At 37.7% G+C, this 15916-nt stretch overlaps 2 protein-coding genes across 3 annotated transcripts in view; both read right to left on the reverse strand.

Moving 5' to 3' along the window:
- LOC131139614 (protein FAM177A1-like) overlaps positions 1-15916 on the reverse strand; it is a 96336-nt gene that overhangs the window by 66668 nt on the left and 13752 nt on the right. Inside the window, exon 7 of one of the 2 annotated variants that reach the window (XM_058089391.1) lies at positions 7928-13798. The exons of the other annotated variant lie outside the window; for it this stretch is intronic. Within the exon in view, the coding sequence (XP_057945374.1) occupies positions 13781-13798 (18 nt within the window). The 3' untranslated portion in view covers positions 7928-13780. Of the gene's footprint in view, positions 1-7927; positions 13799-15916 lie in introns of those variants that run through there. 2 annotated transcript variants of the gene reach the window in all.
- Positions 174-5040, reverse strand: LOC131139608 (proteasome subunit alpha type-6). Its single transcript, XM_058089359.1, has 7 exons — positions 4850-5040; positions 4160-4254; positions 2908-2989; positions 2469-2624; positions 1699-1877; positions 1501-1595; positions 174-348 (listed from the first exon to the last, which is right to left on the reverse strand). Exons 1-7 carry the CDS (start codon positions 4923-4925, stop codon positions 291-293), a joined length of 741 nt encoding a protein of 246 aa, XP_057945342.1. The 5' UTR covers positions 4926-5040; the 3' UTR covers positions 174-290.

Raw genomic sequence — 15916 nt, forward strand, 5'->3', positions numbered from 1 at the left:
TCGTGCACAGCTCATGTTCCCATCCACGCCCCCCCCCTCCTGCTTCTAAATTTGACACATGAAAGCAGCACTGATGAAACAGGATGTACTATGTATGCTACATTCCCGGAAAAAAAACAAAACCTACTAATTCTGTATACATTAACACTTGAAAGTAAAACCAACAACAAATGTTATTTTACTCCAAAAGATTTTTTTTTAATTATCATTGAATTAAACGGTGGGATGAAATGTACAGCAAACAAGGATAACGCCAGACTTAATCCAACATGTGACCTGTCTTTGCTTGCTCAGTCCCGCTCTGCCAGGGACATCAGGTGAGTGTCCACTTCCGCCTCTGTCAGAATCCTGCAGAGGGAACACAGGATGTTGAGTGGGAAAAATCCCAGGATGGACTGAGGCTATTAATCATGGCAATCTGGTGCTACAATTAGGAATAGTACTATGTCTACATCCGGCGGCACGGCGGTTGAGTGGTTGGCGCGCAGACCTCACAGCTAGGAGACCAGGGTTCAATTCCACCCTCGGCCATCTCTGTGTGTGAGTTTGCATGTTCTCCCCGTGCATGCGTGGGTTTTCTCCGGGTAATCCGGTTTCCTCCCACATTCCAAAAACATGCTAGGTTAATTAGCGACTCCAAATTGTCCATAGGTATGAATGTGAGTGTGAATGGTTGTTTATCTATATGTGCCATGTGATTGGCTGGCGACCAGTCCAGGGTGTACCCCGCCTCTCGCCCGAAGACAGCTGGCATAGGCTCCAGCACCCCCCGCGACCCTTGTGAAGCTAAGCGGTAGAAAATGAATGAATAAATGAATGAATTTTAGAGCCCTCTAGACATGAAGTAACACCCCTATAGTGAACTTTATACTCATATTAGTAGACATAATAAGAGAAAATAAGATGTTTTTACGCTGCATGGCGGACGAGTGATTAGCGCGAGGGCCTCACAGCTAGGAGACCAGGGTTCAATTCCAGCCTCGGCCATCTCTGTGTGTGAGTTTGCATGTTCTCCCTGTGCATGCATGGGTTTTCTCCGGGTACTCCGGTTTCCTCCCACATTCCAAAAACATGCTAGGTTAATTGGCGACTCCAAATTGTCCATAGGTATGAATGTGCCCTGTGATTGGCTGGCGACCAGTCCAGGATGTACCCTGCCTCTCGCCCAAAGACAGCTGGGATAGACTCCAGCACCACCGCGACCCTTGTGAGGAAAAAGCGGTAGAAAATGAATGAATGTCTACTATATTTGGTAATTCGGAATGTAAATGTAACTATAGGGGTACTATTTCATGTCTACAGGGCTCTAATAACAGTCATAAGCAGGTTTACAATGATGCAAAGTCGACAATTACATTACACCCCCCCCAAAAAAAAGACTTAGTGCGTTCCGGTTTGTATCCATCATCTTTAAAATGGGTAAATAATTAACTTTATTATTGTGTAATCTCATTCTAGATCAACATGTTGACGTTTGAGAAAGAATTAAAACATGTTTACCTGAACTTGGGGTCTTGTGTTGTGACCACGGCCACTTCAAGCTCAGAGGGCTTGAAGTCAATGGAGAGAACAGTTGACAGACAAGAGATGGCCGTCTGGTACAAGAAAAACAGAGAAGGTGGGGGGGGGGGGGGGGGATTATATCGAAATTCCCCAACAACTGCAGCACTACATTCTTGCCGCTCGTGCAACACACACCTCGATGGTTTGTTCAAAGGTCCAGTCCAGTTTCTTTTTCACTTTCTTCTCCAGAAAACTGGTGGCTTCCGTCTGCTTCACGCCGGCGGCGGTGGCTTTGAAGCCGCAGTAGTAGCCCGCCGGGTCACATTTGTAGACCTGCGGGCCGCACTCGTCGTCTATGCCTATCACAATCATACCTGCGGGGTACAACGGCACGTTTGGGCTTTGGAGGTTTTGAGCCGTGACCTTGTGGAAGGGTTGCCTTCCGTGAACCTGATCAGTTAGCGTGCACAAGCTTTGTTAATTACCCTGGGCGGGGCTTTTGACTGCCGGCTGACTTTTTATTACAACACAACATTTTGCTCCTCAAATGTGCAAACAGGAATTAACGTCGGGATAAATTAGTATTTTTTGAACAGTACTCATTTGTGGCGGCCTGCCAATTAGAGTCCACCGTCCAGACTCTACGCCAGGGGTCTCAAACACGCGGCCCGCAGGACACTAGTTTGAGGCCCCCGATTTTAGATTTATTTATTACTGATTGATTGATTGATTTTCTTTATTCTTGATTTGTTTATTTATTTTTCATCTTATTTTGTGTAGAAAAATAAAAAGTAAGATATTTGAGAACCAAATTGGAACCAAAGCGAAGCTTTTAAAATTTTTTTGTTTTTAAAAAATGCGTTTGTTTTTTGGAAAACCTGATGCGGCCCAGTCTCACCCAGACCCGAGCTCCAGTGGCCCCCAAGTAAATTGAGTTTGAGACCCCTGCTCTACGCTATACTTACAGCAGCCCAGTGGTCGCATCTCAGCGTTCTGTGTGTAGACTTGCGAGATGTCTGCAATCCTCTTACACAGCATGTCCACGGGGATCTCGTAGCCGTACTTGTACTGCCAGTTAGCCGCCTCGTAGCGAGCTCGCTGAACCTGGGACCGGCTGTCAGCTGGCGAAGGCGTTGTTAAAAAAAAGAATACGGTCATTAATAAGTCAACAGTTTTGTTCTGATGTTTCATTTATAAAAAATGCTTATGTGGTTATTTCAGTTGGGAAGTGTTGGTGTGTAGCATTTTGGTCGAGAAAGCTGCAATGACCAAATATGGAGTGTGGAAAAGTAGGCAGAAGTGGTTGCGAGAACATATTAAAGGCCTTCTATGGGCACGGGTTGTCAAAGATGTTGGGAGGCGCGGTTTTTAATGTGTTAGTAACTCACAATGCCTTTTATTTACCTGTCATTCCGGACATGACACAGCCAATATTATCTGTTATTCTGAAAAGATGAGTCACAGTGTTGGAATCCAGAAGCTTGTCCTGGTGAAGGAGACAAGATGGAAACATAAGATTAAAAAAAAAATACATATATATATATATATCAGATTACCACAACACCTATCAGATTCTCCTTAATTCAGCCGGTTTACCAGCCCAACCTGTTCACGACCTTCTAAAATATGCGTTTTAACATTATTAGAGCCCTCCAGACATGAAATAACACCCCTATAGTCATCTTTACATTTGTATTAGCAAACATTGTAGACATAAGAGAAAATAAGGCATTAAGACTATGGCTGGCAGAGATGAGTGGGAGGACAGGAAGTGACGTTGGGGGTTCAGAATAGAGTTAAAGCGATCAAGTCTGGTGATTGTGTGTCTCACCCAACATTACAGTAACAATGCAGGCACCTAGTGACTAGTGTAGAATCCACCACAACATATTTGAATGAGTCTTATGAATGCCTTCTATTAATATTGTAGTTCATTTAACAATCTTTATGCTTGAAAATGCTTAAAGAGGATCTATTATGTTAATTTTCGGCCCCTTGGTATTGAGTTGTGGACTCCTATAGAGCAGCTAGATTTCTTTCTCGTAGCTAGCTTTCTAGATCTTCCAGAATGTGCCGCTGTTCCAGCTATATTTCCTTGGATTTCCAAAACGTTCCGTTTTAATTCCACATATGGCTCGACTCCGGGTGTTCCCATTCGGCTGTGATTGGTCCCATTTGACATGTACAGCTAGCAACTTGTACCCAGGCACGCCCATATAAGGAAGCCGGTGACTTCTCACAAGGCTCCATTGTGATGGTAGAATAAACCGAGCCATCCCAAACTTTTTTTAGGGCTCACGTCCAAATGCGCAAACCTCATTATCTGAAACTTTGGCATCTTTTAACATAATACAACATTTATAGGTCAGAAAAGTGGAAATAGGTCCCCTTAAACTTGGGCTTTTATTAAATGACGTGTCTACCGCTGTAAAAGATGAAACCAACATCATAGCTTCATGTCCTTGTGAACGAGATCTTAATCTCAATGGGAAAGTCTGAGCCAAGATCCAAAACCACGTGGCTGTGAAGCAGACATATCCAACCACAATGCTCCATTGTGGTCAACTCAATTAATTTAAAAGCATGACTTGGTTTTAACTGGAGAGACTTTCGGGTTGTAGTGTGCAAACTTAAAAAAGTATTTTCATCCACTCACCGGTACTTTTTTCTGTGTAACGACAACTGCACAGTCCTTCCCTCGTACGGCGACTGATGTGAGTCCACCTTGATTGATAGCCTTGAAAGCATATTCTGAAAGAAAACAACACAGAGTGTTTATGTTGATAAGAAAGTTGTTTTCCAGGAGTATTATCAAGTAAAATCACTGTTATTTATTTTCATCACGGTACCCGAATCTGCCAATGCAAAATAAAACATTGAAAATCTTCATACGTCATTACTGACTCTGCCTCATTACTACTTCCGGTCACAATAAATAATGCTGTCACTTTCATTATCTTCAAAATTAAAATATCACTCGTCATGCAACCCAACACCTAATTAAACAATCATTAATTAATCGATACGGTTTTAAAACTAAACTTCAATCAACTGGTAAAGTAATAGCAATTAATTACATTGGTTGCCTGGCGTGCTAATTTGCTAGCTAACCTCACTTGCTATTTAATCAACCAGAGGATTCAAGTCGTTGAATTATGAGCAACACAATAGTCGAAACATAACCGTAACAACATAAACAACATAAAGTAAATAATAACTTTGTCATAGCTGTGTGTTGTTTAGCAGCTACAACGGGAACAGTGTGAACCATGACTGAGCATTTAGCTAGCTAGCAAACATGACAGCCTTCCAGCCGGCTTTTGTTTAAAATGCTGCAAATACTAACCGACTTGATAAAGCCTTCCTTCGGGAGAGAAGATGGTAATATGTCGGTCAAACCCCGCACTCGATCCCCGGGACATTTTTCCACGGTAAACTTGACCGATAAGCTCGCTGAAATGAATCTGCAAGCGGTAACTAGCTTGTGCACAACTGTTTCAAACCAGAAGTGGAGCCGCAGCAACTAAAACTACATCCGGTGTGAGAGGTCTCTGCGGTCTCCATGGTAACGACGCATGCTTTGCCACTCAGGAGACGGGATAAGCACATGATTCCTTTTCGGGGTTTAGAAATATAAACAAAAAATATTATTATAATACAATCTAACAATTTCAAATAATATAAATAATACAAATAAATTATTGCAAATATTGTTTATTTTTAATGTATTTTTATAGCATTCATATCAATAAATGTAACAATTATTCTAATTATGAAAGATTAAAACCAAACTTCTTAGCTATAGGATTCTAAATCATAGATCAATAAATACATAGATAAATATTCTAAAATAATAATTCATAATAATATTTAATATTTAATTAATATATATTTAATATTTAATATACCAATATTTAATATTTAATTTTGTTTATAATTAAATATTAAATAATAAACATGATGTCACTTAATTGTTGTGAGTGCAGAGAGAAAGTAATGACACCATAATTAATTTAATTCTATATGTACTATATTATTTTTATTGCGGAAAATATTTTTATTTATATAGTTTATACACACATATATATATATGTATAATAAATTTATATAGTTTGTGTGTATCACATTTTTTTCCAATTAATTTATTTTATTAAAAAATAATATTCATTAGTTTTTATATTTGTGTGACTTTTATATGTATTATAAATATATGTTGTGTAATATTACTACTAATAATACTTATTTCAGTACTATTTCTTAAATTTGTATTTTACTTCATTTAGTAATTTTTATGCTTGTAGTTTTATTTAGCGCTTTAATGTTAAAAAAGTACATCATATTAATTACAATAACGATTTATTCAACTAGTGTCATACAGTACAGTCGTCGAATTCTTCGAGATGTATCGCGGCCTAGATTTATTTATGAATGGAATTTCATATGACTGATGCATCCCCCCACCCATGATTCATCATGCCCCCCTCTCTCCCCTGCTTTTGACCTTACTCCACGAAAGCGTCTCTCATTCATATACGGTATAGTTTCCATTCTGCGAGTGAAAGACCCCCACCCCCAGGTCTGCTTCAAGTCGTGTGGGACCCACTTCCGTTGTCACAGGTGTTTTTCCAAGCACTAAACTTTTTAATACTACTCACTTTTTCCATTTACAGTAACCAAAAATACTGCAAATAAATGTAATAAGAAAAGTTTCATCATGTGTGTAGCTTTGTGGAATGAGGAACCAAGTGAATTGGAAGTGGGGGGAAAAGTGTTGGTGGCAACGCTGCGTGTTGGCTTCCTTTAACTTTGACACATTAAAAAAAAAGTGCATAGTTTGTCATGTTGCAAGCAAACATGTGGTTGCAATGTCACTTGGCTGTGTGTTGCAATAGAGCGGCCCGCCTCCTTGTTTGCCTTCCAACATGAACAACATGAGAGCTGGCAAAGAAGGCATACCTTCCATTAGACTTAAAAAAAAAACAACCTTTGCTTTAAAACTAATGACATCATGTAAGTTATTTAACGTCTCTTGATTTTTAATTAGCCGATTATGAAAGGATAAATTGCTCGCTCTCTCTGCACTCGCAACAATTAAGTGACATCATGTTTATTATTTAATATTTATTATAAACAAAATAAAATATTAAATATTGTTATATTAAATATTAAATATTAAATTAAAATATTAAATTAAATATAAAATAGTGTTTATATATTCATATTTTATATATGAAAATAATGAATTATTTTTCAATAAAATAAATAACACAAAATAAATTCAATTAATTGGAAAAAAAATGTGATACACACAAACTATATAAATTTATAAATTATTTATATATATAACCTATATAAATAAAAATATTTTACACAATAATATAGTACATATAGAATTAAATTAATTATGGTGTCATTACTTTCTCTCTGCACTCGCAACAATTAAGTGACATCATGTTTATTATTTAATATTTAATTATAAATAAAATAAAATATTAAATATTGGTATATTAAATATTAAATACATATAAAATTAAAATATTAAATTAAATATAAAATATAGTTTATATATTTAATAATTTTGATGAATCTTGTATACAGTATAGTTGTATATTTTATTGTATAAACTTATATTTACAATACATATAAAAGTCACAAATATAAAAAATAATGATTATTATTTTTTAATAAAATAAATAACACAAAATAAATTAAATTAATTGGAAAAAAATGTGATACACACAAACTATATAAATTTATAATATATATATATATATATATATATATATATATATATATATATATATATATATATATATTACACAATAAAAATAATATAGTTCATATAGAATTAAATTAATTATGGTGTCATTACTTTCTCTCTGCACTCGCAACAATTAAGTGACATCATGTTTATTATTTAATATTTAATTATAAATAAAATAAAATATTAAATATTGGTATATGAAATATTAAATAAATATAACATTAAAATATTAAATTAAATATTACATATAAAATATTGTTTATATATTTAATAATTTTGATGAATCTTATATACAGTATAGTTGTATATTTTATTGTATAAACTTATATTTACAATACATATAAAAGTCACACAAATATAAAAAATAATGAATATTATTTTTTTAAATAAAATAAATAACACAAAATAAATTAATTTATATATATTTATATATATTTATATATATTATATATATTATATTTTTAATTAATTGGAAAAAATGTGATACACACAAACTATATAAATTTATAATAATATACTATATAAATAAAAATATTTGACACAATAAAAATAATATAGAATTAAATTATTATGGTGTAATTACTTACATTTAAAGTTTTTATAAATATACTTATATTATTATTTTGTTATTTTTTTTAACTGCAAGTAAACTAATTATTTTAACTAAATGTATCATGTTTTTGGAGGACATATCTTTATTTATCTGCATTTCCACCAGAGTAACTGTCATGTGACATTGAGAGAAGCATTTGCTTCTCACAAGGAAGTGAAACTGGGGGGAAAAAATGTATATCCATATATTTTAAAAATAAGTTCACTGGTTTCCTTTGTGCAACTTTTTGTGACACAAATACACGAAGAACACAAATGAACACAAATTATCTTAACCAAAAAACAGAAAATTTGCAGATTTTTTTGTTGTACATTTATTTTTTTGGTACAATTTTTTAAATTAAATGTTTCTAAAACATGCATTCATTTTTGTTTTGTAGCATAATGCACTATAATGACCAAAAATATATATTATTTTAATCATTTCATTTCAGCCGCCATCTGAAGACACTGATGGAGAAGTCACCCATGCAAACCACTGTTCCACCGTGCAGGCTGTTAAATACTCCACTTCATCCAGTGACTGAATTACGGCCACTGGCAAGACTTATATCGCGGTCCATGTGACGGGTCCAAGTCTTCATGCCTTGAACATGTTCAGATATTTTTATTTCTTGGGGAAAAAAAATGTAGCAAATTGCACCTTGGCAGTCGGTGTGGTACTAAAGCGGGGTCAAAGTCATGTGCAGGAAACATTCCAGTAGCGACAGTCATGATGATTGCGCACTTCCGCGGAATGCTGTGACTCGTTCCTTCTTCAGCTGCACGGGGACTTTCTTCTGTCATGTCTGTTTCACTAATTACCCAACCATTAGAAATGATATGTTCATAAGTTATGTATGTTTGCTTGCTGAGGATGCGTTGCCATGGGAACCCGAGGTAAATGGAGGTGTTGTGGGGGGATGAGAGTGAACATTTTGACTGCTAATGCTAAATTTGACATAAACATTCCCTCCTGATTAAAAATAGACGCACTTCTTGTCCGTGTATAGCAGGGGTCTCAAACACGCGGGCCGCGGGCCAAATGTGGCCCGCAGGACACTAGTTTGAGGCCCCCGCCTTGATATGAAAGTTTAATGTTAGTGCGGCCCGCAGAAGTTTGATATGGATGCTGTATGGTATCATGTACCCAGAAAAAATTATTACGTTTGATTAATGTTCATGTTAAAGGTCAAATAACTGTTAATAGTTATCCTCCCTATCCGTGTGGAAGTGGTAAGTTTTTGGCTTTTTTGAGTTTAAAGGTAATAACTTGGAGGCTACCGTTTAGGTCGCTAGCGCTCTAGTTTGCGAGTTAGCATGTGTCTCAAGACCCTGCAGTTGCGCAATATGTTGTAAATAAAAAGAGTATAAATGTGACTATAGTCGTGTTTTGTCATTTCTACAGGGCTCTAATAATGCTTTGTTAATTTTAATCTGAAAAAAATAATTTGTCTACCCACCAACTATATGTGGTTTCTTAAGTTTTTATTATTTGCCGTTTTATTATTATTATATTTATTTATTACTGATTACTGGCCTCAAGTTAGAATACCATTGTTCAAATCTTATGCTGCAGGGACTTCAATCGAGCTAACTATTTAGCTTTGTTTTTTTTCTTTTAAACTTAAGAAGCCATAATTTACCACTTCCACACGAATGAGAGCATAACTGTTTTTTCAATGAGAATAAGAGGAACCCAAACAAATGGCAACTCTGCGATACGGAAGTCACAATTGGTTACTTGGTCCCAAACCCTACCTACTGCAATCAATGAATTTCCATGATGTCGGAATGTTCAATGTTAATAAAAGCAATATTTTCATAGAAAATAGAGACATGAAATATGGTCACTTTTAGACTCCTATTATTCATTGTTCGTAATACATTGCTCAAATATTATGCTGCAGGTACTCCAATCAAGCTAACTATTTAGCTTTGTTTTTTTTCTTTCAAACTTAAGAAGCCATAACTTACCACTTCCACACAAATGAGAGGATAACTATTTTTTCAATCAGAATAAGAGGAACCCAAACAAATGGCAACTCCGTGACTTTCCGTACGAAAGTCATCATCTTAATGTTTAACGCCAGCCCCCACTCTCTTAACAGACAGCTCCTCTAAAAGGGAACTTGGGGGTTCCAAACCTTATCCTACAGCATAATTATGGGAACCGCTATTTCCCGGTGAGACCAGCGAAACCAGTAATCTCATGGCCTTGGATGAGCGTAACCACTGCAGTGATGCCAACTGCAACAAATCACAACCGGACCACATGCCGCGAGTAATAAATAAGCAAAGCAACGCATCCAGCCGATACATTAAAAGGAACAATGATACCACTGTATGACTAAATACAGGGCAAGCATGGATGAAGACTACAGTTATAGACATGCTTGTGGTCCACGATGGAGACTGAAGGATCCAACCAAACAGCATGACTCATGCTGCACGCACTACTGTACGCCTATAAAAATCCCCCCTCTCTAAACACTTTTGCATTCATTAATTGCATGTCCGCACTGTCCGCGGATGGAAATAATGTTCTCATGGATCATGTTTTGTTATGTCAATGTCAAAAAGGATTATAAATAAAAAAACGACTTGAGCGGTGAAGTCATCGCAGGGAATGATGGGGGGGAATTTGGAGTGACAACACTTCCCAAAAATTCACTTGATATACTTTTTCTTTTTTTTGGAGATTTAAAAGCAGTTAATAGCCAATACTTCACTTTATTTAAGCGCCTAAATTCCCTTTTGTCACTTCTGCCTCTTCTATCAGGCTTCCCGTACTTCCAAAGTGCTGTCAGGAAACTTAATCTTCCCTCCAACATCCCCAGTCAGGGGATATTTATTGCTAGCTGGAGGGTACTCAGGACTCCACGGTAGTATAAGTGACTTTCATTTCAGCTGCGAGACTTTTTCAAAAACACAAGAATGTCCTCATGCTGCTCGGCTGGAATTTTTGTTGGGAATTTCCCGCTATTGTAAATGTGTGTGTGTGTGTGTGTGTGCACAGTTGTACGCTTCGGGCCTGCGTGCAGCAGCGCTCGAGTGACTACAAACAAGTCCGACCGACCCACATGGGTGTCTTATTTTGGAAAAAAAAAAAGGTGAACATGGCGGCTTTGAGGTGACAACAACACCCGTATGATTACATCGTTTTCAGCTAGTTACGTTCAACTCGGTGGATTTAAAAGTCGGATCTGATTTACTGGTTTGAGTGTGTGGGAACACAAAAAAAGAATGCATTGAGAGCTGGTACGGAGTCGAACACTGCAATAACAAAATACACTGCATACTGTATAGTGTGAATGTTTGCATGTTTATCACACTTAAAAGGTAGATAAAGCTTTAGGACTCCAACAAACCACAGTGAGAGCCATTATGCAAAAATGGCAAAAACATGGAATGGTGGTGAACCTTCCATCCATCCATCCATCCATCCAAGAGGTCACAAAAGACCCCACAACATCCAAAGAACTGCAGGCCTCACTTGTTAAGGTCAGTGTTCATGACCATAAAAAGGACACTGGGCAAAAACCACCATGAATGCTCATCTCAGTTTTGCGAGAAAAATCTTAATAATCCCCAAAATACTCAAAAGTTGAACTCCCATTACATCTGATGTAAAAATAACGCCACATTTCAGAAAAAAATAATATCATACTAACAGTATAATATGGTGGTGGTAGTGTGATGGTCTGGGGTTGTTTTGCTGCTAAAAAGACCTGGAAGACTTGCTCTGATAAATGATGAACCTTGAATCCAACCAAGAGGTCACAAAAGACCCCACAACATCCAAAGCACTGCAGGCCTCACTTGTTAAGGGCAGTGTTCATGACCATAAGAAAGACACTGGGCAAAAAGTGGTTGCATGGTCGAGTTCCAAGACGAAAACCACCATGAATTCTCATCTCAGTTTTGCCAGAAAAAATCTTAATGATCCCCAAAATGCTCAAAAGTTGAACTCCCATTACATCTGATGTAAAAATAACGCCACATTTCAGAAAAAAAGAACATCATACCAACAGTAAAATTTAGTGGTGGTAGTGTGGTGGTCTGGGGTTGTTTTGCTGCTAAAGGGACCTGGAAGACTTACCCATTTCTACAGCACAACAATGATAAAAAATACACCAGGAAGTCCACCAAAACCAAATGAAGACTTGGGAGCGACGGCTTCCTAACACAATCTTATCCTGGATCGACTAAGAGTAAAATATGGTGGTGGTAGTGTGATGGTCTGGGGTTGTTTTGCTGCTAAAATGACCTGGAAGACTTGCTGTGATAAATGGAACCATTTCTACAACATCACAATGATACAAAATACACCAGGAAGTCCACCAAAACCAAATGAAGACTTTGGAGTGACGGCTTCCTAACACAATCTTATCCTGGATCGACGCTAGAATGAATCCTTAAGAATTGTGTTTCCAATTGTACCCCAAAATGGAAAGAGTTTAGTGTTTTCCAAAGTTGAACTCCCATTACATCTGATGTAAATATAATGCTACATTTCAGAAAAAAATAACATCATACTAACAGTAAAATATGGTGGTGGTAGTGTGATGGTCTAGAGTTGTTTTGCTGCTTTTGGAGTGACTGCTTCCTAACATAATCATAGTGCTCCGGATAGACGCTAGAATGAATCCCTTAGAATTGTGTTTCCAATTGTACCCCAAAATAGAAAGAGTAAAATATGGAAAGTAAAATATGGTGGTGGTAGTGTGATGGTCTGGGGTTGTTTTGCTGCTAAAATGACCTGGACGACTTGCTGTGATCAATGGATCCATTTCTACACCATCAGAATGATACAAAATACACCAGGAAGTCCACCAAAACCAAATGAAGACTTTGGAGTGACGGCTTCCTAACATAATCCTTTCCTAGAATTGAGTTTCCAATTGTAGCCCAAAATAGAAAGAGTAAAATATGGAAAGTAAAATATGGTGGTGGTAGTGTGATGGTCTGGGGTTGTTTTGCTGCTAAAATGACCTGGAAGACTTGCTGTGATAAATGGAACCATGAATTCTGCTGTCTACCAAAAATATCCCACAACATCATAGCAACAGTAAAATATGGCGGTGGTAGTGTGATGGTCTGGGGTTGTTTTGCTGCTAAAATTACCTGGAAGACTTGCTGTGATAAATGAAACCATTTCTACAACATCAGAATGATACAAAATACACCAGGAAGTCCACCAAAACCAAATGAAGACTTTGGAGTGACGGCTTCCTAACATAATCCTATCCTAGAATTGAGTTTCCAATTGTACCCCAAAATGGAAAGAATTTAGTGTTTTCCAACATCTATGTGTCAGCCTCTTCAATGGGGCTTTGTGCTTTGGTGGAAAACAACAACATGTTGAAGAATGTACGAATCCCACTTTTTTTTCTGGGGTGTTTGACTACTGCTGACCTCCAGTAGCACAGTTACTTGGAAACGGCAAGTAAAAAAAAAAAAAAATCCCCCAAACTTTCCCTCAGCACAAATGTCTCCTCCTGCTGCCAAGATAATGTCCTTTTCAGGCTTCCGATGATTCGCACTGCAGCGGACTGACTGATTGACAGGCTGCCTGACTGGGTCGCGTGCAGCGGGTCGCCATGTGTGTTGCTAAATGGCTTTTCCAGGGGTAGAGCAGAGGGCAGGGTTGATGGAATTGAGGAGGGGGGGGGGTAATCTTAGGGATGCTTTCACCAGATGTGTACAGTAGCGGTTGGCCAGGCGCACATCTGCAAACGTTTGAACTTACTTGGGGGAATTCCTCTCTCACTGCTTGGCTTTGTTTGACTGGATCCTCAGCTCGGGACAATGAGCTGCTTGACTGCCTCCCTCCGCTCTTCCTTTCAAATTCCCCCCCTCCCTCCTCCTCGTGTCTCGCGCTTCTCCCGCCGCAGACAGTCAAACCGGTCGAGTTAGCAGCTACAGCGGCATCGGATCCTTTTGTTTGGAGGAAATGCAAAGAAGATTAAAAAGAAAAGAAGCAGGCGCAGCCGTAACAAGCACTTTGGGGGTGAATTACAGCAGCTATAACCTCATAGGTATCATATCATTAGAATTGCACATTACTTACAGACATTAAGTCTCCAAGGCAGAAGTGTATTAGAAAGTATTTGGGAACTAAAAGGATCTCAGATGCTCGATGTCATTCAAGTTGTGTGCCCAAAAGGTGTCACCCAAAAGGTGCCACACTCACATTCATATGACTGATCTTATTAGAGCCCTGTAGACATGAAATAGTACCCCTATAGTTACATTTACACTCCTAATTACCAAATACAGTAGGACAATTTGGAGTCGCTAATTAACCTAGCATGTTTTTGGAATGTGGGAGGAAACCGGAGTACCCGGAGAAAACCGACGCATGCACGGGGAGAACATGCAAACACCACATGGCCGAGGGTGGAATTGAACCCTGGTCTCCTAGCTGTGAGGTCTGCGCGCTAACCACTCGACCGCCGTGCCTTCCCCTGTTTTAAATTTATGCAATATATATTTAATTATATATACAGCCGACCCTCGTTTATAGCGATTACTTGGTTTCAAACCTGACCGCAATCAATGAATTTCCGTGATGTCGGAATGTTCAATGTTAATAAAAGCAATATTTTTATAGACAATAAAGACATGAAATATGGTCACTTTTAGACTCCTATTATTCATTGTTCGTTATTCATTGCTCAAATCTCGAGCTAACTATTTAGCGTTGTTTTTTTTCTTTTAAACTTAAGAAGCTATAACTTACCACTTCCACACGAATGAGAGGATAACTGTTTTTTTTTTCAGAATAGGAGAAACCGGGCGGCACGGCGGTCAAGTGGTTCCCGGTGAGACCAGTGAAACCAGTAATCTCACTATTTAGCATTGTTTTTTTTGTTTTAAACTTAAGAAGCCAAACACTTACCACTTCCACACGAATGAGTGGATAACTTTTTTCATTCTATCAGTATCAGATCCTTTGTTTGGATGAAATTCACTTGGGGGTGAATTACTTGTTAGCATGGACCGAGTACACTCGAGAAAATACTTTTTCCCCAAACGCTATGAAGCAACAAAGGGGGCTAATTATGCTAATTTTTCGCCCTTTTGTATTGAATTATGGACTCATATAGAGCAGTTTCACGGAATAACCCGCACACAAAGCTTCCGAGATCTTCCAGAATCTGCACCTATTCCAGCTGTATTTCATTGGCTTTCCAAAACGGGGAAGTCAGTTCTACAGCTTGTATATTCAGGAACGCCCATATAAGGAAGTAGAAAAGAGCATTCAGACCATCCCAAAACGTCTTCTAGGGCTCACTTCCAAATGTACAAACCTCATTATCTGAAACTTTGGCATTATTTAAAGCGAGATTGAATTATGAACTCATATAGAGCAGTTTCACGGAATAACCCACACACAAAGCTTCCGAGATCTTCCAGAATCTGCACCTATTCCAGCTGTATTTCAATGGCTTTCCAAAACAGGGAAGTCAAGTCTACAGCTTGTATTCAGGAACGCCCATATAAGGAAGTCCCAAACATCCCATACGTCTTCTAGGGCTCACTTCCAAATGTACAAACCTCATTATCTGAAACTTCGGCATCATTTAACGCGAGAATACGACATTCTAACTACATTTATGTATATATGAACGTTGTAAGCATCTGTGAGAATAACCTCATTTGAACTCCCATTATTCGTCCAAGGACAAGTGATTATGATAATTATGCCCTTGACATTGTAACAAAAAACAACTGTAATGATGACATAATAATAATGATGTAATGTACTGATGAGACTTGGAACCATGCACTGTCCTATTATGCTCATTTGACATGATATATGACTTTTAAACATATGAAAAAGTGGTTGTAGTACAACTATGTGCATTTTAAATTAAATAAAAATGTAAACAAAGTGCATCACAGAAGTATTTCAAGTAAATATAAATATAGATGTTTACATTTCCTGGTTGTTTGCAGTACCGTTGTGCCACCATTATGTCAGCTCTAACAGTACAAACATTGCAACGTCTGTCTTTTTTGAGTCTGAAACGATCCCAAACTTTTGACAGC

The sequence above is a fragment of the Doryrhamphus excisus genome, chromosome 1 (genome assembly GCF_030265055.1).
Source record: "Doryrhamphus excisus isolate RoL2022-K1 chromosome 1, RoL_Dexc_1.0, whole genome shotgun sequence".
NCBI classification, from domain to species: domain Eukaryota; kingdom Metazoa; phylum Chordata; class Actinopteri; order Syngnathiformes; family Syngnathidae; genus Doryrhamphus; species Doryrhamphus excisus.